General features: G+C 37.8%; 1 protein-coding gene across 4 annotated transcripts in view; it reads right to left on the minus strand.

Moving 5' to 3' along the window:
- Positions 1-25,337, minus strand: part of LOC145678382 (uncharacterized) — a 290,653-nt gene that overhangs the window by 112,258 nt on the left and 153,058 nt on the right. For all 4 annotated transcript variants that reach the window (XM_081748457.1, XM_081748456.1, XM_081748458.1 and 1 more), the window contains one exon: positions 18,994-19,156. In XM_081748457.1, the coding sequence (XP_081604583.1) occupies positions 18,994-19,156 (163 nt within the window). The remainder of the gene's footprint in view (positions 1-18,993; positions 19,157-25,337) is intronic.

The raw sequence follows: 25,337 nt of genomic DNA on the forward strand, positions 1-25,337 counted from the left end.
TTTTAATACTGAATTACGAGATATCGAGATGTAGATTTTGGCAATCGATTCAACTACCTAGAAATAGCTGTATCTTTTCCATTAATCCTCTATTCAGATCGGAAGTTGTTTAAAATAATCATTTTCGGTTTAACATTGATCGATATAGAACAAAAATAGTAATAGATAGCCACAAGTGTTTTTTTTTTTTTTTAATCTATACAGCGTCTCAAGAGTATATAAGCTATATATCATCTCAACGCACAATACTATCGAAATTGAAAGTGGCTGAATTTACTAGTATATTGAATAGGGATTCAATACGGATTTTTATAAAGCAAAAGATTGAAGAAATAGTGATGCGTTTTTTTGCGATCGACTAAGCGTTCTAAGAATAGGCTCTACCTTCTCCCTTGATCTCTATTCACACCAGAAGTGGTTCAAATTAACGATTACAAGTTTCAACATTAATCGCCACAGAACAAAATTGATAATAGATAGCGACAAGTGGTTCATCTACAATCGATTCAGGTTCTCAAGAGGAAATACAATTACAATCCACAACACTCCACAAAGGCAGAAATGGTTGAAGGTTATTACTATTTTTGATTTTATAGGTAATACTAATTTCCATAGAGCAAAATCGGTCAGAGATATCGAGATGCATTTTTTAAAATTAATCCAGCATTCCAAGAATAGATTCCACCTTCTTCGTTAACACTTTATTTGAACCGGAAGTGTTCAAATTAACCATTTCCGGTGTTAACACTTGTCGCGATAAAACAAAATTGTAATAGATAGCGACAAGCAATTTTCTGGAATCAATTCAGGGATTTAAGAGAACATATCTTCATAACCTGCACCACTCTTCTGAAACGGAAATGCTTGATATTTACTATTACTTTCGGTTCCAATACTTATATGCATAGAACAATAACTATAAAAGATATCGAGAAGTTTTCTGAAATCGATTCAGCGTCCTAAAAATAGATTCCGTCTCCTCCCTTAACCCTCTATTCAAGCCGGAAGTGGTTCAAATTAGCCATTCCTGCTTTCAATCTTTATCGCCATAGAACAAAAACCATAAGTGATAGGTAATAATAGCTTTTTGATATAGATTCAGTATCCGAGGAACAGATTCTATCTTTGATTTTATTAACCTATTCCAACCAAGAGTTTTAGTTGTGCTACTTGTTGTACTCAAGTTTTGAATATTCAATTCGCATGGATTGCAAGTCTGCCTCAGTTTTACACTGTGAAACGAAACTCATTTGTTTCTCTACAAAAACAGGAAAAAATGTATCACAATCAGGGGGGATCCAGGGGTCGATCGCCCCCCAGAAGAGAACACTCCTATTTTATATATAAATAAAACCCATCCCAGAGTTGGAGCTCGTAAAAATAGCTCTAAGTAGCAGTATTACAACCCCCCCCCCTCAGAAGTCCGTCCTGGATCCGCCCCTGATCACAACTCCCGGTTTCAGTATTGATCACCATAGAGAAGCGAGAAGCATGAATTCAGTACCTTCGCAATAGACTATGTCTAAGTTTTATCCTTGGTAGAAATTTACTACCACTTCTAATTTCAATAGTGATCACCATAGAGCAAAACTAATAAGAGATAATGAGATATGTTTATATATATGAATCCAGGATTCGAAGATTGTCATATCGATCGCTATCCCTCTATGTAAACCGGAAATAGTGAGAAACTACCATTTCCGATTTCATAGTAAAGAAAAGGCGATAACCGGAAGCAGTTTTTGATATGGATTCTGTGCCACAATGGTAGTTTCCATCTCTAAGTTTAATGCAACCGAAAGTGATAAATACTTACTATATATCTGGTTACAATCTTTCTTTCTCATAGAACGGGAGAAGTACTAGGAAGCGACAAACGTTTCTTTTCAATATATAATTTTATAATTCCAAGAAAAGATTTCAAGCCCTGCAACTGGTCTAGTGGCTAGCGCGTATTCCTTTGATGCACAGGGTCCCGAGTGGGAAAACATTGAACGTGTTATGGTGGTTCGGATTCCACTTTATAATGTAGGTCCACGTCTTGTATAGTCTTGCTCGATTCTGAAAAGGGACGCTGAACTTCAACAAACAACCAAATAAAAAATATTTCATCTTAGTAGTATTCTTCTACTGAAGTTAATAGCAGTAAAAACTAATACGAAAACGAAGACCCACCTATTTAAAATTTGAATTCTCGTTTGATGAGATTATTATAGTCAGATACTTAGTTCTTTGTCTTACCGTATATAAAACATCTTTAGAACAAATAAACCATTCAATAGTATTTTGTTAGTATTAAATTGCCTATTTTTGAAAGCAATCAAATTGTTTTTGATACTGACTTAATTAGTTATAGAAAATAAGATAAATGAATGGGGGATCTTAGTGAGAAGTCTTTAGTATCAGTACATATAATCACTTCATGTTTCATATTTTGTTAAAATCAATTGTTGAAAGTCAATTTATTACAGAGTTGCCTGATACTATCACGATCAGTTTATACAGCATCCTTCTATTTGGTAATTTATTAGTCTTTTTTTACATTATAAAATATAATGTCGGGCTAATTGCTGTATCGCCGGACTAATTTTAGGAAATTTACCGGGTCAATTGGAGAATTTATTTAAGTTTATGAGGAAGAGTGATTGAAAGTCAGGTAAGGGGAATAGTAAAAGCTCAGATAGTGATTGTATTTGATGGTTGTTTTTGATGTTGTAAGCGGCACTGTATGTGGAGACGGATGGACTATTTCGCGGAGAGGTACACTTGTTTTACTATACGGATCCATAGATTGTAAAATGTATAGATAAATTTGAGCAAATCTTTAATTTGCCCGTTTCATCTCGAGAACAGAAACCAACAAACCCCTGTGGGGCTTCTAATCCGTTCCTACTACTATCACTACCCCTACTCCTACTCCTCCTACTACTACTACTGTTACTCCTATTTATACTATGGATCCGTATAGTAAAACTGCGCACCTAATAACATAATCTAACGTAACTTAATGTAATCCAACCAAATATAACCGAATACAGTATATTTTTTTTCCAGTTTTTCGATTTTCAATATGATCCGGCGATTCAGCAGTAATGCCATATTGTCGATAACACATTAATAATCACTAGTAAATAATTATTTTTTAATATTCTGTAAAATATAAATTTTAGACTGTTTACCTTTGTGAATTATTATTTCTAATTTATATCCCTCAAGAACCGAGAACCAAGGGTCTGTGGATCACAATATTTCATGCTGAGCTCGCACACGTACTAGACTTGTTAAAGTCTATGACCATATCAACTTTGGCCAATATCGGATGAGATTAACGCGTTTTAATGAAATTTATTCATTTAACTAAGTTCAAGTCCAAATTTTCTGACAAAATACTGCTACAGGCTAGTCAGAGCATCAATGCAACTCTGTACTGTCAGCAGTTGAGCCGTGTTCAAAAAAAAAAAAAAAAAAAAAAACTTAAGACTCTGGAGCCAGCACTTCTGAATCGCAAAGTGGTCCTCTTACAGGACAAAGCTAAGCCCCACGTGGCTAGGATAACCCGGGACACCATTCTACACTTTGGATGGGAAACACTATTGCATCCGCCATACTACCCGGACATTGCACCGTCCGATTACCACCTGTTCCATTCCTTGGACAATCAGCTTAGAGGACACCAGTTGAAATCCCTAGTAGAGGTGCAAAATGCACTTGATACCTTTTTCGATTCACGGCCCACCAAGTTCTACCGCGATGGAATACATGGCCTTCCAAAACGTTGGCAGAAGGAGACTATTTTTGATCTTCCAGGTATGTCTTAGGTTAAATATCGATGTTTGAAGGTGTTGGGTGAAAAAGCAACAGATCTTTCTTGGTTACCTTTATAGTTACTAAGCTCGTCAAGATCTACCACCTTACCAAGTTTGGTAAAAATTGGATGAGTTCCATCTTTCGCGCTTTAATGAAATTTCTTGATTTCACTGATTCCAAACCTAACATTGATAGCTAATAACTCAGGAACAAAAAGTCTGCACATCATAATATTTTATATGAGCTTCCATGCATACCAAGCTTGTCAATATTTACGATCCTACCAACTTTAGTCAAGATCATTTGAGTTTAATCAAATGCGACTTAGTGAAATTTCTTGATATCACTAACTTAAAACACAAATTTGATTAGCAATAACTCTGGAACCAAAGTCCCAAACACCATAATATTTAACATGTGTACTAAATACATTGCAGTCCATAACCATACTAATTTTGGTCGTGATTGGATGAGTTTCGTCATAGTAGCACTACACACTATCCTTTCATTAGATCGAGCTCCTCCGTGGCTTAGCGGTTAGCGTACGCGCCTTTGGCGTGTTAGACCCGCGTTCAATTCCCGGCGGGAGCTCATGTGGTTCGGATTCCACGTTAATCAATGAAATGAAATGAAATCTTTGAGTTTTACGTCCCACGGTTATGCCGGTTAGGCTAAAGGAGACGGTGATGATGAGAGATGAATGAAAATGGTGGAATGAAGAAAGTGGGAGAAAACGGGAGAACCCCGAGAAAACCCACGAGCACGGTGTTTGTCCACCACAAAGTTCACCTGGCGGGGGCTGGGATCGAACCCGGGACCCCAAGCACCAGAGGTGAACGTCCACGTTAATTAGTAGGTCCATGTCTCATGTAGCCTCGCTGCTGAACGGGACGTTAAACTCAAAATCAATTCAACCTTTCATTAGATCCAAATCCAAGGAGCACGGTAGCTCAGTGTTAGAACGCTTACCTCTTGTGCATTTGATCCCAGACCAAGTAAGTTCGTGGCAGACAACATCGTGTCCGTGTGTTTTCCCGGGGTACTCCCATTTCCTCCCACATCATCATTCCACGAATTCCGAAAACTTTTCGAGAAACGAAAAATCATCAAAAAAGGGAAAACGAATTTTTCGAAAAAAGATCTTTTCGAAAAAACGAAAAACTATTTTTTTTCGAAAAACGAAAAATCTTTCGAAAAAACGGAAAACATTTTTTTTCGAAAAATGAAAGACGAAAAAATTTCCGAAAAACGAAAAACATTTTTTTTTCGAAAAACGAACGAAAAAACGAGAAATGAAATTTCCGAAAATCGAAAAACAGATTTTTTAAAAAGGCCATCCCTAATGAATACCACCGCGACAAGTCGTGGTTCTTATGATAGTGGCGCATTTTCGTCCGGAGAAATTATGGAAATAATAAATAATGTAGACTCCGATGCTTTTGAAACGGACGATGAATGTAGTTTGTACGAAGATTCTAGCATCAATTTATGTGACACACATACCTCTTTTCATATAACATCGCTGTTGAACGGGACGTTAAACTCTAAATCAAAACTCAACACATACCTCTTTCTATTTAAAAATATTGTGTGGTATACAATATTCGGAATTCAAGATGGCTGCCATGATGTGCACTAAATCATTTATGTCGTTATTATTGTTCTGTCCCAATACTTTTCAGTAACCCTGTATACAGATCCACATGTCTTCTCACAGCAAAATTAAACTAATGTTTTCCACAGAATATTTTTCATACTAATATGTATTTTTATACTTTGATCCAGGAGTAGAAATGGAATTCTAGAAGTAAGGGAAAAGTCAGCAATAGATAAAGTTTGATTGAGCTATGTCACGAGAATACAAACTCAGAAAGACGGTAGTTAGGGGGCGGACTGGCCAGGGCCCTTAGGTCGCAATTGCGGCCTAGGCCCTCTAAGAAAACAATGATGAAAGAATAAAGAAAGAAAGAGAAAGAAAAGCTAAAACAAAAGAGAGCTAAATAATTCGGTAGCTCAGTGTTTTTATGCTACCAACACACACTCCTCTTCCACCCTTCCATCAATCAGTAAGTTATCTTTTTAATAGGGTCCTTTCATTACTAGATTTGTGGCTAGGTCCATCTTTCACTATGGTATTTTATTATCAGAAACTGTGATTTAGTTTGTACCTGGGGCCTTGGGCCCTTCTTTCAATATATTGGACAGTTGGGTCCTTCTTTCATTACATTGAGAAGTTGGGGCCCTGGGCCCTTTATTCATTATATTGGGCAGTTGGGGCCCTTCTTTCATTTCATTGAGCAGTTGCGGTCCTAGGCATGTTTTTCATCATGTTGAGCTGTTGGGACCTGGGACCTTTTTTCATAATGTAGGGTAGTTGCATCCCTTTCAAGGTTGAAGACTGGTGCCTGGTTTGTAGCTGGGTTCATATTTAACCACAGGCTGATTGGTTCTTTATGGATGTTAATACACCTTGTAGGTCTATATTTGATAATTCAAAAATGGGAAAACAACGCATTTTTAAAAATGTATTTTCTATCAAAAAGTTTACAAAATAACAGGAGAAAACAGTGGAAGACGCCAAGAAAGCGGGCATTTCAACATAATGGTTGATTCTATGCAAGATGTTTCAGGGCTTAATCAGCTGGCTATAGTAATTCTCTGCGTTATAAACGGTCAAGTATTTGAGCGGCTGTTAGTAGTTGTCGTAGACAGCTTGGGCGTCTCTGGCGGGGGGACGATGGGGACGCGTCCCTCCAATATTTTGAAGTACAAAATATTCAATATTTTGTTCTAATTTAATTTATTTACTAACGGCAGAATAACATATAAATGATAATAATTATATTTATTTGTCATATAATATTCAGGCTGTGTAACAGAGTTCTTGATATGCCTCACGAGGTCCGTGAAGGTAAGCAGAAATGTAACAAATGGAATTAAAGATAATAAACAGGTTGGGCTAGATAGTACCATTTAAATAACTTTCTTTGATGTCCTCCCCAAATTGTATATGCCAGAGACGCCAGTGGTAAACAATGACACTACAAGACAAGTAACTTATAATGAAATCAAAAGAGTACTTTGTGACAAAAATGTTTTGATGCTTGTGATGATATTGTAAGTTGCTTTTTTGATGGAGCTGCTAACTTCAGTGGATGCTATTAAAGAGCTAAAGCATTACTGGAGAAGGATAATCCTGAAATCATTTACACCCAATGCATGGCTTATGCTCTTAATTTCGTTATGACAAATTCGACTGAGTAGATACCTGAAGCTGCAAATTTATTTGAAACCAGTGCCATGTTCTGTCTGAATACTACAAAAGAAAGGATGTTTGTAAGAAACTGATTGATGCAAGCCACGAGGGACATGACAGACTACGAAAAGTTCAACAAGTTGGTACAACACGATGATGGAGCAGAAACAAGGCACTGAATGCAGTAGTGGACACTAATGAGTTTCGCTACGAAACATGAAACCAAGACGAGGATGACTGTCTATCATCAAGATTTCTTTCATTTTTATTGTTCCTCAGTGATGATGTACAGAACAGGGGTTTTAATGCGAAATGAAAATTTTAAGCTAAACTTTGCTGAATAAATGGACAGAATTTAACACTGTAATGAGGACTTCTATGTTTCAGGACTTATTTACGGAAACGGAGCCTGTTTCTAAATACCTGCAGTCTCACGGGTTGGACTATCTTACTACCTGGAGATTTCTAGACAATTTGCAGCAGCAGCTTCAGAAGAAAATAGAGGCAAAAGATGTCTGTTTAATGCTTTACGAAAACACAAAAATATTTTGTGTGAAAATAAATCAACAGCTTGCGCAATCTGGTGTAGAGATAGCAATGGAAAAAACTTTTTGCACAGAAGAATCTTAAAGAAAAAGAAAATGCCAGGAGAGCAGATGAACTGGAAAAGAACTTAAATATAAGTGAAAATGATTTATTCAGAATAAAAAAACTTCAACGAAAATTCTGAATACAGCTGTTACATGTGTCAGTGATAGATTTCAGCAGCCGAAAGAACTCCAAATACTGGAACCTAAGGACTTTTCAGAAATCAAGAAGAATGGTGTATCTGCAAGAGCTTTCAGAGTTCTTCCGAAAAAAAACTAAATATAAAACAGGAGAAAATATACAAAGAGCTCCAGCAGTTCTCTGTCGTGTATTTCACTGTCACAAAACGTTCTCGTTTTTGATGATCCTGAAGAGAATGATGCCCCTGAATCCGTAGAAGATGATGATGATTATGCATCTGAGCATGCTATGGAAGATGGAACATCTTTGGACGGGATTCACGGTAAGAGTGATAATGATGCTGCAAACACCTTGTATAAAAATTGTTTGTCATGTGCAGGGAAAATTTTGCACCAATTTCCGTCAGTCTAGTTGCTTTAATAATTTATACATTGTATACAAACATGCGTTGTCTCTACCATGCACACAAGTGACATGTGGAAGGTGCTTCTCAAAGTTAAAGTTAGAGTAAACAAATCTCAGAGCTAGTTTGTGTGAAGACATTTGGACACATTTTTGCTAATGAATATGGAAAGAGACATGTTAAATTTAGTGTCTGTGAACGAAGTTATTCAGAAACTCCGCGATTTATAAGCTGAACTGCAAAGAATCTTCACTTTTTAAAATTATTAGTTGTTTCGTGGTTCAGCAGTGTTTATCATTTTCAGTAAAACTGTCGTGTTCATTCCACAGTCAAAAGTTATTATTAGTTGTTTAGTGTTACAATTTTTAGTAAGCTGCCCTGTTCATTCCATAGTAAAAGTTATTCGCTATTATTTTTTTAGTGTTTCAGCTACTATACAGAGTGTCTCAAAAGTCCCGTGACATACGGTAACTCTATTATTATCAGAGTTACAACAAAATATAGGAGGGGAAACGGTCTCCAAATATGATGTTTCAATCTAAAGTGAAAGAATTTTTCAAATCGGACAAGCCGTTTGGGCTGTACACTCTATATGCGCTCAATGTTACATGAAAATGCAACGTTACCATTTACCCGGACCCACAACATAAATGAATGAAGTTACTGTCTATTAAAAACATTATATTTGTAGGCGGTTTCCCCTCTTACATTTTGTTGTAACTCTGATAACAACAGAGTTATCCATGTCAGGGGACTTTTTAGACACCTCGTGTGGCAATGCAATAATAATTATAAAATATTCTCTTGAAAGCTTGTTTCTGGAAATTCTGTGCTTGCTGTGTCATCAAATTTTCAACGACCAATGATAAATTATAGCTTGCAAAAACTATCAAGTAACAACGAATTTACAACTGCACAACGCGATGGCTCATCGCAGATGTTCATTGTACGCAGTGGCGCAACCAGGATTTTATTTCGGGAGGGGCCAAGAATATCCAGTACAATAGTCTGCAAACGACGTGCTGCACCATTTAATGTGGACAAAATTGAAATTTTGAATTCTCCTCATTACAAGCAATTTAGTTATCTTTATTATTAACATGCTAAAAAACCTTAAAATGAAAATTCCAATTCACAAATTCCGTATTATTAACGGTTACAAGTTTTAAAATTTGCGCTATAATAAATATTTTGAACATCTTTATTTTTGCATAAAATGACGCACTCTTTACTAACATTTATTACTCTAAGAAATTAATGTAGGGGTTTTCACTGGGTATTTCTCCTTTCGTACAGTGCTTTGACTTAATTCAATATTCATTTATGCTTTGATCTATTTTGAAATTTCACCAAAATTTGTCTGCAACGCTGCTGTATAAGATAGATCAGGTTTGCTTCGGAGAGGGCATGGGCCCCCGAGTTCATTGCTCGTTGCGCCACTGATTGTACGTTATTTTAGAAATTGGTGTTATAGTCTGAGCTCCCTCCATAGTAACCGCGGCCTAGGCCCTAATACACCCAGTCCGCCTATGACGGGAGTGCAAGCAAACTTTCATGGAGAACGATTCAAGCGATAGCGATTGTTCCAAAACAATCAACAAGCAAACAAAACTAATATTATCATTCAGATTTCCTATTTGTTATTAATAACCACAGATATATTTCCTTCATTTGCATAAACACTTCAACTTACTAAGGGGACACAATCCTCTTTTGCATGATTGATCTCCACTCTTGCTGTGATCTCAAGCTTTTTACACGTGGAACCGTATTTACCGGGCCCTTTGGACGCGGGGTCTTTCTGACTTACGCCTTTTTGACGCAGGGCCCTTTTGACTCGCACCCAGTTGACGCCTGGCCGTTTTGACCCGTGCCCTATTGTAATGGTGCTCCTTTTGATCAGGGCCCGTTTGACGAAGTTTCTTGTTGACTCTGGCCCTTTTGTCGCAGAACCCTTTGGACCCGGACCCTTTTGGCGCAGCGTCCTTATAACTCGGCTCCTTTTGTTGCAGATCCTTTTTCACCCGGGCCCTTTTAACGCAGAGCCATTTTGTCGCGGAGACCTTTTTACTTAGGCCCTTTCGACACGGGGCTGTTTTGACTCGGGCATTTTGTAGCGTTCCCCCTTTTGACTCGGATCCGTTTGACGTAGGGCCCTTTTGACTTGGATCCTTTTGTCGTGGTACTCTTTTGACCCAGGCCCTTTTTATAAGGAGCATTTTGATTCGGCTCCTTTTGACTCGGGTCCTTTTGTTGCGTAGACCTTTTGACCCATGCCCTTTTGATAGGGGGCCATTTGACTCGGGTACTTTTGTAGCGGGGCTTTTTTTCACTCGGGCCCGTTCGACGCAGAGCCCTTGCGACTCGAGCCCCTTTGTACTGGGAACCTTTGACTCGGGCCCTATTGATGAGGGGTGTTTTGATTCGGGTCCGTTTGACGCGGGGCATTCTGACTCGGGTCATTTTGTCGTGGGACTCTTTTGACACGGGCTCTTTAAATGAAGGGCGTTTTGAATTCGGGTGTTTTTGACTCAAACCCTTTTATTGCGGAGAGGTTATGACCCGGGCAATTTTGACTAGGGCCATTTTGACTCGGGCCCTCTTGTAGCGCGGCACCTTTTGACACGGGTTCATTTCAGGCAGGTCTCTTTTGACTCGGGCTCTTTTGTCGTGGGACCCTTTTGACGCGGCCCTTTTGATTCTTGCCCTTTTGACTCCTACCCTTTTCTTGCGGAGAAGTTTGACCCAAGCCCGTTTTCGCGGGTCCCTTTTGACTCGTGTCCTTTGTAGAGGGGCCACTTTTGACTTCTGCTCTTTTCTTGTGGAGATCTTTTGACCCGGGCCCATTTGACGTGGGAAAGTTTTGACTAGGGCTCTTTTGTAGCGGGACCCTTTTGATCCTGGCCATTTTCATGAGGGGCGTTTCGTTTCGGCCCTTTTTGACTCGGGCCCTTTTGTTGCGGAGACCTTTTGAACCGGGCCCGTTTGACGCAGGTCGCTTGGGACTCAAGCCCTTTGGTCGTGGGACCCTTTTGACTCGGGTCCTTTTAATGAAAGGCGTTTTGACTCGTGCCCATTTTTGCGGAGACCTTTTGAACCGGGCCCTTTTGACGCCGAGCCGTTTGACTCGGGCCATTTTGCAGCGATGCCCCTTTTTGACCCGGGGCCTTTTGACTCGGGTTATTTTGTCGTGGGTCTCTTTTGACCCGGGCTCTTTTTATGAGGGCCGTTTTGATTCGGCCCTTTTGACTCGGGCCCGTTTGTTGCGGAGGCCTTTTATCCCGGGCCGTTTGACTCGGGTTCTTTTGTAGCAGGGCTCTTTTTCAGCCAGCTCGTTTGAAGCAAGTCCCTTTTTACTCGGGCCCTTTTGTCATGGACCCTTTTGATGAGAGTCGTTTTGATTCGGGCAATTTTGACTCCTGCCCTTTTGTTGCGGAAACCTTTTGACTCGAGCACTTTTGTTGCGGGGTCATTGTGGTCTGGCTCTTTTGTAACATGGTCCATTTTGACTCGGGCCCTTTTGACTTGGGCCCTTTTGTTGCGGAGACGTTTCGACCTGGGTCCTTTTCACATGGGCCATTTTGACTCGAGCCCGTTTGTAGCGGGGCCTCTTTCAACCCGGGTCCGTTTGAAGCAGGGCCGTTTTCACTCGGGTCCTTTTGTTGCGGGGCATATTGACTCTGGCCTTTCGGTCTTTTCCCTTTTGTCAGGCCCTTTTGACATGGAACCGTATATATAACGCAGCAGCTGAAATATCTGGGGCAGGGGGCCTGGGGGAGTATGAGTAAATCGAAGGTAGATCGATCCAGGGCGCAGTAAAATTAATCACATCACTGTTCATACCAATTTATTTTTTCTTTCGACATATCTGGAGATCAGTGTTCTGACTAATAGCCTACAGTGGCGAAAGACGATATACGTTATCAGTGTTATGACTGTTAACGTAATATATATAGGGAATAAAACGAAAAACTCTATATCGGTCTCCCCCCCCCCCGTTAGAAAAAATTCTGCGGGCGTTAGTGATTATGATGTTGCTTAGTTACTGTATTATATTATTCTATACACGGAATAAATACTGATGTGTTTTATATAATAATAAGAACCTGATCTACATTTATTACGGCCCTTGCTTTACGACAACGAAACATATTCATGTTCAGCGTAATCAGTTTCCATTCACAAATAATTACAGTGAGGCGAATGAAATAATTCAAGCCCAAACATGTCGTAGTAAATTCCTGAAGAGTGAAAAGCGCTAGTAGCAGTTGTTAGCAGTTTTTTAACTTAACATATAAGACAATAATTTGAAAAACTGAGAATACAAATCTTTTCAGAGATGACAGTGCACTGATGCTTTAAATCTATGCCCTTACTCCCTATACCTACGTTATTTCCCTAGTCAAAATAAAAACTCTTCAAAATTAATCAAAATTTCTTATGCAACCATCCCTTCCTTAGAGTACTGCGGTGTCACATACCCGTCACGGCGATGTAAAGGCACTTTTGGCGACGAGGATACACTCACGCTAATTGGGGACATTATAGGAGCGAGACAATAGTTCTACCCGGAAGCAGCACCCCATGGTGTACGTATATTTGTAATCCTGTCAAATGCACAAAATAACCTTACGGCTATCGGTTTGGGCCCTACATGCTTCGGCTACAATCTTTTACGCATATTGTTGTCATAGGCTATCCACTTTTCATCACTCGTGATCAAACGCTTCAGAAATGACTCGAGTTCATTATATTTCTGAAGAGAATCGCAAATAGAAATTCTATCGATTAAATGCTTTTGAGTTAGATCGTGTGATACTCAAACGTCCAGGTTGTTTTTAGTCACTTTCTACAAATAGTTTAACACTGTTGTTGATGGTGATTAGATCATTGGCGATGTTACGATTGCCTACATGCCGGTCTCGCTCGAGTTTTCCAGAATATCATCCACTTTTGTTGTGGTACGTTGCCCACTGCGGGAGCATCCTTACATCAATATTTTCACAACGAAAGCGACTAAACCATTTTTGGCTATTGCTTTAGATAACGTAGGCTATAGCAACAAAATAAATAAATCAATAAAAAAAAAGTACACACATTTCTTCACTGACTTGCGCAACATTTGCACTTTTAACGAAAAAATCAATAAAATGTAGCAGATTATCAGAAAGTTTACTTATTTTCACGGCCCAAAGTCTTTCTCTGATCATACACTTTTTTCACACTTACTACTTTCAACTGTTAGTTGTTAAATTACGTAGGTCTGACCGACTGTGAATCATAAACTTACAACAGTACGTTGTATATTTGTATATTTTTACTACTTGTAAATCCTTATTTTATTTGGGCGTAAGATATTTTAAAATATGTACTAGGCTGATTATGTAATTCGAAGAAGAAAAAGAAAAAGGAATATGTTAATTATAATATCGATATAAAAAGATATTCATATGTTTTATATGTTTTAAATAATAGGATTTTGGAATGTCGTTGTCAGGACAAGAAAATATAAATAAATGGATTTTTATTCAACGGAGTTTGACATTTTAATGGCTCAATAATCTTGAAAGGAACCGTTTTAAACTTTGAGTTTGGTATCCTAACGCCATTTTGTGCGGATAAGGTTCAATACTTCTTACTAGGGAAGGTCGCGAAGGGGTACTCTGACTCCATATCTATACTATGCTCAATCGACTCATTTTTACATTTGAAACAATTAAGCAAACGGTGAAATCCTCGATCGGAAGTGTGTTCGAATTACGATCGTTCAAAGTTCAAAATTGAACACATTTTGCGAATAGTTTGAAGTTATCACTTTTTGAGATACACGTTTCATTTTTGGTATCGGGGGATTTTCTTGGGTACCTAACACAGTGGTGAGGTTAAAATATACGCTGTCTGCAAGATAAGGGCGCTTATTTGGAGGGGGTGAAGGGTAATGACGTATTATACCTTGCAAATTGCCTTCTGTTTGGCCATGGTTTACCCAAGTGGGCCCAGTCCGAAAAAAAAACACCGGGTTTTATCGGGCTGGACCCACCTAAAAAAAACACCTTAAAACCCATCTGGGTTTTTGAGCTTTCTGTTAGTATTTTATTAGTACAACTAAGGTGATCACATTGAAAGTGATTTTTGTCAGATTTGGACTTTCCTTGGGCGAATTAGATGCTTTCACGTTAAGGTATACAACAACATTCAACATAAGACCTTTATGAAGTTCTGAATGCGCTGAATGAATAAAAAAAATCCTTACTTTAGCTTCAGATAATTATAGAACAAATTAATGTATGGATTATGCTTATACCCTATTTGAAATAAAATATGCAATTTTATATTTTAGAAAATATTTTCCGTGAATAGTATGCTCGCCGACTCGGCAACGCCGAGGGACGTCATCCCTCATACGTTGGACGGGTTTAAGGCCATGGGTGCCGGTACTATCAGTAAATATGTAGTGCATTAGTAAAACTATTAGTATTATTTTTTTATTATCTTTGATGGTAATACAAGTATTCTTCAGTAAATTTGGTTTTCCAACAACAACAGTTTAGTCAAGTTATTTGATGCTACTCTTCAAATAAGCATTCTATAGAATCAACACTAGCAACAGCATAAAAATTCTTGTCAAATTTAAGAATCTTAATGCTCAGAGTTCCAAACACCACGTAACGCTTATTATTTCAAGTGTTGAATTCCAACTTCCGTACTAGGGGAAGTTTCGATGTACAGTACACTAAAGAAAGCTTGCATTTTTGAAAGAAAGAAAAAAAAAACCGTTCCGAAAGAAATTCCCGCAATTGAATGCACAAAGCATCGGAACTGAATACTTCAACAATAAAATTATTTATTTTACGCTGGAAAATATTTAATTTTATTTAAGACATTTTGAAACATTTACTTTATAAAATAGGAACTATATATTTGTTAATTGTTTTAAATTAATTTTCTGGAAAGAACTGTATTGCAACAAGTGCTTGGGAAACTTCCGTAATTGAACGCACATAGTATCGGAAGTAAACTTCAACAATAAAACTATTTATTTTAAGCTGGACAATATTTAATTTCATTTAAGATATTTTGAAATATTTATTTTATAAAATATGAGTTGTATACTTGTTTTAAATTAATGCTTTTCATACTTGGCGAACGTCACTGAGGCTCCTGGGATTATTCGATCTACTTGTTCGATCGTCTGCCTGTGCCATACATACTACAGGGTACCACTTTCAGTCTCTAAATTTTCAGGGTACAAACACGAGACACACTAAATTTCCTGTACAGATTTTGGCGACATGCCAAGGTAGAATTTCAAAATTGTGTTTTCTTTCTTTCTTTCTTTCTTTCTTTTTTCAAAATAGGGGTGTCCAAACTACAAAGCGCAATTTTCGGTCTTTTAAGTTGAAATTTTCAGAGTAGAAGCACGAAGTACACTAAATTAGCTGTATACATTATAGCGGCGATCCAACGTAAAATTTTAAAATAGCGACCATTTTTTCAAAACAGTAGTGAACAGAAAATTGTTGCAAGTTGTGACAATGATAATCTTGAAATATAAATCACATCTTAACACTTTTACCCCAAAGACATTGAAATATTTCGAAAAACCCAATTAAACCCGAAAATACCCGAAAAAACACATATGGACCCAGGTGGGTTGGGATTTGTTTTTAAAAAATTGGTTTTTCCCAAACCCTATGTTTAACACAGCATTGATAAGCTACTAAAATGTATTTGCTACCCCTATTCGACTATATTATCATTCAAATATCACTTTCCTGTGCGGTCACCTACAAACTGAATAATGCATTTGTCTCCGAAACGCTTTCCCAGGGGTGCGAAATTAATGAAGAACGGCATGGTATTCACAATTAATCATGTGATAATCTATATTGGGATGTTCTTTCCCTTTTGTAAGTAGGAGTGAGACCAATATTTCCTTAAAAGGCTTTCACCAATGTGTTGTTTTGTTCAGATCAGCTGTTTAACAAAAATTTAGCACTGGAGCTCACAACACAGTATCTAACTAACTAACTCAATGGCGTATGGAATCAGGAGGTGCAATGCCGCGTTCATAAAAGCTCTCCACTGACTTCTATCCATAGCCACCTGGATCCAGTTTCTACTTCGTATTCCTATCTCAGCAAGATCCATCTTAATATTGTCCTCCCATCCGCGCCTAGGTCTTCCTAATGGTCGTTTTCCGATTGATCTTCCAGTTAAGACTTTGAAAGCGTTTCTACTTACTTCCATCCTAGCCACATGACCTGCCCACCTAAGCCTCCTAGACTTAATGACCCTAACAACCTTTGGTAAACCGTATAAATTATGTAGTTCGCCGTTATGAAGTTTCCGCCATTCCCCATTCCTCTTAGGTCCGAATATTCGTCTTAAGATCTTGTTCTCAAATACTTTCAGTCTATGTTTTTCTCTCAGAGTAAGCGACCATTTCTCGCAGCCATACAGAACAACAGGCATGAGTATCGGCATTATATATTTTAAGCTTCAATTATCTCTTGTGTCAGTTATGTATTTTCCCGATATTCGAATTCTCTGTTTCATTGTGCTGTTTCTCACATATCAACTTTCTGCTGAGCTCGCAACACTTTTTTCGTTGTTAAGATTTTTCATATTCCTTGATGTCTTTCTTATGTCTTCTTAAGTTAATTTTGGTTCCTCATTTTCACTTTTTGGAAGATATTCAGTTTGAACGACATTACTGTCTTTCTGTCATTTCGGCGACATACAAAGTTTACTCTCCTCTATCTCCGTTCTCTATGGTTCATTGCAGCTTAAATTTGGGTGATTTTTCTGTCTTCACACTGCCGTATGTTAGATATCGATAGGTTTGCAGTCGATTTGCGCGATAACCGTATGGATCTTTACTTGTAAGAAATTTGCCTCAATGGATAAATTTTCCAAACCTGAAAATGAACAAATTTCCAATGAACAAATGTTCCAATGGAACACCCCCCCCCCCCCTTCAATGTCTCAAATGTGAAAATAGACAATCTCCCAACTATCATTTTGGACAAATCTCCAAATAAACATTTTGAATAAATTTATCAACCAAATAGACAACAGAAATATACTGAGTGCGTCAGAAACGTATACAAAATTTGGCCAACCTACCAACCAACGTACGTATTTCCAACCTATGTGGTTGAATTTCTGGCAAAACGTAATGTTTTGTCAATATGTGGCACTAGCATCATTGGTTCATCTTCGCAATCGAGTTAGTGGCGAGAGAGGAGCGTCAATATACCGACGTTTGAGTTTTGAAGAGCCGAAACATGTTATTAAGTAATACTAGAAATTTAAAAATATTTATATGGTTCGAAAACAGTGGTGATGTGAATATATCGCTGATCCACCTTCAAAGATAACAGACGAGACAAATTTCAGGTTTATAGATAACATGCAGCAAGACTGATCAGGGCACAGTTACAAGTGTTAAATCTTTAGTTGTGATGCTAGAACTGCTTCAGCATTCATCACAGAAAATTTCAAGTCAAGGGTCACGTGAGAATGGTGCAAATGCTAGTAGTGTGGTATTGGGTACATTCCAAGGCTAGTGTAGTGGGGGCGCGGTAGCTCAGTGGTAGAGCGTTCACCTCCGGTGCTTGGGGTCCCTGGTTCGATCCCAGCTCGCGCCGTGTGGACTTTGTGGTGGACAAACACCGTGCTCATGGGTTTTCTCGGGGTTCTCCCGTTTCCTCCCACTTTCTTCATTCCACCATTTCACTCATCTCTCATCATCACCGTCTCCTTTAGCCTAACCGGCATAAGCGTGGGACGTAAAACTTAAAGATTTCATTTCATTTCCAGGGCTGGTGTAACAGCTAACTAACGACGATTCAGACCGCAGGGTACAATTTTGTAAAGGGTTCAGGGGATGGTTACACGTGCAACGAGACGTATGGGCAACATTATTTGATGGGATGAAGTACGATTTAAATTTAATGGAACTATCAATAGGTATAATTGTGTGTATTGGGCTGAAGGTAATCCCCACCCCACATTACTGTTAAAAAGACTCCATTGGTTCGTATATTTTCGCGCCATTGTTTCTTAATATTATGTTTCAAAAGATCCTAAATCTTTGTATTATTTGTGTCAGCGACTAAGATCTATATTCGTATAACACGACAGATAGAATTATGCTTTTCTACATTTTTACTTCGAATTTCTTCGATATTTTTTTTAATCGCAACGATAGGAAGTTTCACACAAAATCGTAATGCGCATTACCCACCATTATTCTATTATTTTCTTGTGACTTTATTCTTATTAGTAAGAACTACATTTACATATTTAAATTTATTCGCCTGTACAATTATTCTCCTTCCGTTTCCAATAATGAAGTAAGCTCTCAATAAAGAGATAAATAGAAAGCGTCTTACGTTTGACAAGAAAACGAAAGTTGTGAAATAGCTTTTAATTGCTATTTCGTATTGCTTTGCAACTTCGTCGTTTTTAAAAAGATATTCTGCCTCTATATTTCCTATATGAAAACAGAATCTTCCCTCAGAAGATATTTAGTAACATTCATTTAGTACAGAATTCTGAATTTCTGTGAACATTCTTCATTCACTTGTTTCTTCTTGTTGTCTTTCACCAAACGCTCTCAATTGTAGTTACTTTTCGAAAACCCTCAATCAGCGTACTGAGTTGCTCTCTGCAAATTAGTACAGAAAGCTATTATACCATAATAGCATATTTTTAACGTATACTCTTTATTTTCAATCTAATAAATATTGCAATAAAAGAATGAAGTAGACAAGGGTGTTCTATACCTTACCATATCTTCTGCGTTTTTCCTAGCAATTTCTTCCCACATTTTCTCTTCAGCCTTTCTCTCTCTTTCTTTGGCCTCCTTTTCTGCCATTTGAAACTTCAAAGTTTCTGTAGCCTCCATCAAATTCCTCTTTGCCGTCATTTCTCGAAGGTCTACATATTTTTCTCTGCAAAGTCAAAGAATAGAATCTCTTATGGAAACAAATTACTGTATATTAATTATTTTTACAACTATTAGTAGAAAGAAATGGGATGGAGAAGATGTTCTGTTTTAGACACGAAAAGAAAAAATCATTGTTCACCAACCAGCACAAGAAAGAAAGTTATTTCAGAAAGTTCCAAATTAGCCAGATGAAGGCTATAAAATTGAGTATTCCATTATATTCGCAAGATTTCAGAACAGATGTTAACCAATGATTCTTCTGAAAATGATATCCTCCCAAATGAAATATTTTCTTGAAAAATGAACGTAACAGAAGAAAAGAATACGAGTAGTTAGATAGTGACACATTAAAAGACAAGAAAATACATTATTTTGTAATTAGGCTATCAATCAAGACTAGAGTAACTGAGGCATTGCGTACACCAAGCGCAAAATAACAGAGGCAAGGAATCGATAAAGAAAACAGATTACTGAAAGAGTTATAAACAAAAGATATGAAACAACGCTACGGAAAACTGGATAATACGGAGAAAGAAAAAGTATGTATAGAATGTTAAATAGTAAAGAGACGCTGATATGGTCACCCCCAGCTACTCTGGCAGCCAGTCCATAAGATTTGCAGAGTACCTTGCATTTTGGGGTGACCAAGGCTTTTTGATGTTTTCTTATAGATTTTGATGTGCTGAATCCAAAACTGCCGGGTGCAACGCTGGCACCCTTGAGCATTTCCCAGATAACTCACTAACGATTTCCCCTCTCTCCTTTTTAGTAAAAATCGTTGACTTCTAGGAAATTATCTGTAACTTCTACAGTAGTTAATGTAGAATAAAAATTCAAACCTTGTTCTGATTCTAATGAAACAGTCTTTCCAACTATGTTAATCACTTGGGCTGTGAAGAACAGGAAAGGGAAATAAAATGGGAAATTCTGGAAAATTCCCTCCCAAAGCATCTTTCAGCTCTTAATATCCAAGAGCCATACCTCGAATCTCCATCCGGAAAGAAAATATTTTTATATTTTCATGAACTTTCGACACTAGCAAACAATATTAGGAAGGGTATCGCCCTGGCACCCTTGAACATTTCCCACAAATCTCACAATTTCCCATCATTTGTATTTTACCAAAAAATATTGACTTCTGGGAAATTATCTGTAACTTCTACAGTAATTAACGTGGAATAACGGTTCAGAACTTGTTATGCTTCTATTGAAACAGTCCAACAATGCTAATCACTTGGGCTGCGACGAACAGGAAAGGGAAATAAAATGGGAAATTCTGGAAAATTTCCTCCCAAAGCATCTTTCAGCTCTTAATATCCAAGAGCCGTGCCTCGAATCTCCATCCGGAAAGAAAATATTTTTATATTTTTATGAACTTTCGACACTAACAAACAATATTAGGAAGGGTACCGCCCTGGCACCCTTGAACATTTCCCACAAAACTCACAATTTCCCATTATTTGTATTTTACCAAAAATTATTGACTTCTGGGAAATTATCTGTAATTTCTACATTAATTAACGTAGAATAACGGTTCAGACCATGTTATGCTTCTGGACGGATTTGTGCAAGCTGTTGGTGACAACTTCGACACGTCTATTTCATCTCGAAATGGCCTACGTCAAACTCACAGTATGGCTCTGCTGATAACTCAAGTGGAAAATTCAGGGAGTTGCAACAGTAGCAAAATTTGTCGCATTACAAAGGAAGAAATAAAGAAACGTGTGACTAGTGGAGTGCCTGTACACCGGTACACAGGGCCAAAAAAAGCCACCAATGCCCCAACATTTCTCAGTAAAGAAGTGCCAACTCTAGCATTACTTGCATCTCAAGTTTATTCAGTGTACAGAGCACATAGAATAGATTTCGAGTTTTTAAAATCGATAATTAGGAGTGCTGAAGTCACTCCTGAATATGGTGGCTATAATACAAGAAAGGAAAGGTTAAGCTACACTCCATCACGACCAAAGACAAAACCTATTTACACACCTCTTATTGACATGACTCCATGTGATCCTGATACAGTCCTGACATCAATGTATGAGGTTCAGAAGAAAACACAATCCACTGGACAGAAATACACGTTCTATACAACAGATCAGCAGCTATACAAAATTGTGGTTGGAGTGCAATGGGCTTATCCATTTGAATTTCAGTGATTCGTATCTCGTCTGGGAGGGATGCATATGTTAATGTCTTTTATTTGAAGTGTTGGTAGTTTAATGGCGGAATCGGGACTTACAGAAGTAATGCAGACTGCATTTCGGGGTATTAGTCTTATGCTTCAAGGAAAGAAATTTCCCCAAAACATGCGAGCTCTCAAATTAGTAGCAGAGGAAAGTTTGCGTAAGATATTAGAAGATGATGCAGTTGCTTATTACGATGAGCTGATTTCCTTGTTAGAGGAAATATCTGAACAAAGAACAGTTCGTCTGTGGGTAGACTGCCTTCTTAAACCTGTTTTTATAATGATGATTTTTGCACGCGCAGAAAGGGAAGGTGACTAGCCGTTACACCTATGGGCAGCTGAAGTTATGCTTAAATAATTCTACTATGCTGGTCACTGGAATTATCTTCGTTCTGGTGTAGTGTACGTTCAACATATGTACCGTTTGAAAAAGGACTGCTTACACATGTTAATGGAGAATGGGAATCATGTAATGAGACACCATATAGGAGTATGGAATGGAATGTGGTCAGATATGTTCATTGAAACATTTATGCGAAATGGGAAAGGTCTTGGTGGACTCGTTGGGTTAACAATTCAGCCTAAAACAGTTGATACATGGGCACTAAGTCTCAATATTGTCAATTCACTAGTCCGAGACCTGTGTAACTTGAAAGAGAGGCAAGGAAGAAATAGTACAGTTCTTTCTCATAAAGAAGAAGGTCATTCTAGGATGCAGAGCGACCGAGCAGATAGAGAAAAGATACGAGATATGTTCAGATCCTGCATACAACCTCTGAATCCACATGAACACCTATTAGAATTAGTAAATATTGTCACTGGGTCAATCGCTTCTGAAAATGTTAATGTAGACAAAGTTGTAGATGTAGGAGAGTGTGGTCTACATATGTTCAAAAGCAGCCTTCCAGCTGGTTTTCACACTCCTCCTAAGAAGAAAGTAGTAACAATGGAAGCAATGAAGAAATGTGTAAATGTGGGAGACAAAGGGGTATATGATACAGCCTTGATTTACAGTTGCGTAAGCTGTTTACTATCATCTCGTGAATTATCGATTAATAAAGCTTTAAGTTATGAACTTTCGTCTATTCCAACCGCTCTTTTTGAAAACTCTGGTGAAATGAGGATTACCAACACGAAGTACGTTATGAAAGGCAAACTGGCATGTGCCATATCTACTCCAAATGTCGGGACTCCCGATGCTGTGGTTATAGATGGATTGATCAGTGCTATTCTCTGGATTGATCAGTGGCCAGTAAGTGGAACAGTCTCTGATTATGCAAAGAATGTTTACAATTTTGTTTCAAAAATCTTAACAGAAAGTGATGTGTACATTATTTTTGATCGTTACTTCGACTACAGCATTGAGTCATCCACCAGGAGATTACGTTGTAAAGGTGTCAGCGCCATTGCCTTCTGTTAATGTTATATTACAGAACACACACAATAAGCACCAGCTGATTAAGCTGGTGTGCGCTGAACTTCTTCATCTTGCCCAGAAAATTGTGTTGAACACAAATTGGTAATAACCTCTGGTGACTCTGTGCCTTAACAAGTGCAAAATGGACGCATTTCATGTAGGGTCGATTTAACGACAGCACACGAGGAAGCTGATGTTATAATCACTCAGCAAGTCATTCACCTTACAACACAATTTTTTTGTGTGTTAATGTGATATCAGATGACACCGACGTATTCCTTCTCCTTTGTTACTATTATCATCATTTCAACATTTCTTGCAGAAGATTTCAACAAGACGAGAGAGAACAGTCATAGATATCGGCGCAACGGTTGGACAACATGGACATGTAATGCCTCAGATGATTCGTGCACATGCACTCACTGGTTGCGATACAGTGCCCTACATATATGGTATTGGAAAATCAGCAGCCATTAAACAAGTGTTAAAAGGAGTTAGCTTGAAAAAAAATGGGGTCTCAGGAAGAGATAACCAGTGATATAGAACAAGAAGCAACTGACTTTGTAGCTGCGTGCTATGGTGTAGCAAGCGTGAAGTCTATGACAGAAGTTCATATTAACGTTTGGAAGAAAAAACTGCATCTGTTCACACAAGAGCCCCACTACTTTGCTCTCTTCCACCCACGTCGGAAGTTTTTAAACTAAATGTAAAGCGCGCACATCTACAAATACTAGTTTGGCTGAGTGCAGAAAGGGCAGACCCAGCAAATGTTGATCCAACTTGTTATGGATGGACACGTGATGAAACAACCAAATCGTTAAGGCCAGTTATACTTCCTCCAAATGTTGAGCCAGCTCCTGCCGATGTACTTCACCTCATCAAATGTTCCTCTTCGTCAGGAAAACCTTCTTCAACAAGAAGATGTAGTTGTGTAGGTAAACTACCTTTTACAATGTTCTGTAAATGCTTTGATGGTAGATGCTACAACAAACTAAACACGTACTCACATAAAGACGCTGACGAGAGGGAAGAAAGTGGTGACGAATAATATTACAAATAAACATGACATACTTAAGTCATTATGTAAGTTTATCTTGAATAACCATTTTTTACAGATAAGTGTGGCTTTTAGAATATCACTAGAACATTCATTTTCTAAGTGTGCGAAACCTCTCGAATTACATGTACGACATTTTAATCAAAATCATAAAAATTGAAGTTATAAGAATATTTATTTTTTTAAAATATACGATTTATTAATACACTGTACTGATAATAGAAAATTTTGCAACAGTCTAAATGCATTACATACATGCTTAATAAAAATTCTCGAAATTGCAAATGTTGCCCTAAGGGCTGATATTGTTGGAAAGATTGTTTGAACAGAAGCAGAAAGGGATGAAGCATTATTCTTCGTTAATTTGCATAGAAGTTCAAGGTACATTTCCCGCAATGAACTATTTTTAATATAGACGATGGGAAATCATGAGCTTCATGGGAAATGGTCAAGGTGGCAACCTTTCTAATAATGTTTACTATTGTGAAAAGTTCATGAAAATATAAAAATATTTCTTTTGGAAGGAGATACACCCCATTCCTTTTGTACTTTAAGAGCTGAAAGATGCTTTGGGAGGGAATTTTCCGGAATTTTCCATTTTATTTTAGTTTTCTGTTTATTGATTAGCATTGTTGGAAAGACTGTTCCAATACAAGCATAACAAGGTCTGAACCGTTATTCTACGTTAATTACTGTAGAAGTTACAGATAATTTCCCAAAAGTCAATAATTTTTTGGTAAAATACAATGATGGGAAATTGTGAGTTTTGTGGGAAATGTTCAAGGGTGCCAGGGCGGTACCCTTCCTAATATTGTTTGCTAGTGTCGAAAGTTCATGAAAATATAAAAATATTTTCTTTCCGGATGGAGATTCGAGGTACGGCTCTTGGATGTTAAGAGCTGAAAGATGCTTTGGGAGGGAATTTTCCAGAATTTCCCATTTTATTTCCCTTTCCTGTTCTTCACAGCCCAAGTGATTAACATAGTTGGAAAGACTGTTTCATTAGAATCAGAACAAGGTTTGAATTTTTATTCTACGTTAACTACTGTAGAAGTTACAGATAATTTCCCAGAAGTCAACGATTTTTACTAAAAAGGGGAGAGGGGAAATCGTTAGTGAGTTTTTTGGGAAATGCTCAAGGGTGCCAGCGTTGCACCCGGCAGTTTTAGATTCAGCACATCAAAATCTATAAGAAAACATCAAAAAACCTTGGTCACCCCAAAATGCAAGGTTCTCTTGCTCTGCCATCAGACTAAGCGGGTAGTAAGGGCGTTTAGTTGTTGGAGGTTCATGCTAATTTGCCTACTCACATATTATAGTACTTATTATATTTGTGTTAAATACTGTAGTACTATAGTTTATTTAATGTAATTAATAAGAGTGCGTATGTGCGCAAATAACTTCTTTTACGTAATGTATAAAAGCATATCCGGGAAATAAAACGCGCTTTGAAACAGAGTGTCTGTGATGACATCCATTGGTTGCAATAAAGATTGACTAGCGAGGAATGAGAGAGCGAGAGT

This window comes from Thermobia domestica, chromosome 2 (assembly GCF_964235325.1).
Source record: "Thermobia domestica chromosome 2, izTheDome1.hap1.1, whole genome shotgun sequence".
NCBI lineage: Eukaryota > Metazoa > Arthropoda > Insecta > Zygentoma > Lepismatidae > Thermobia > Thermobia domestica.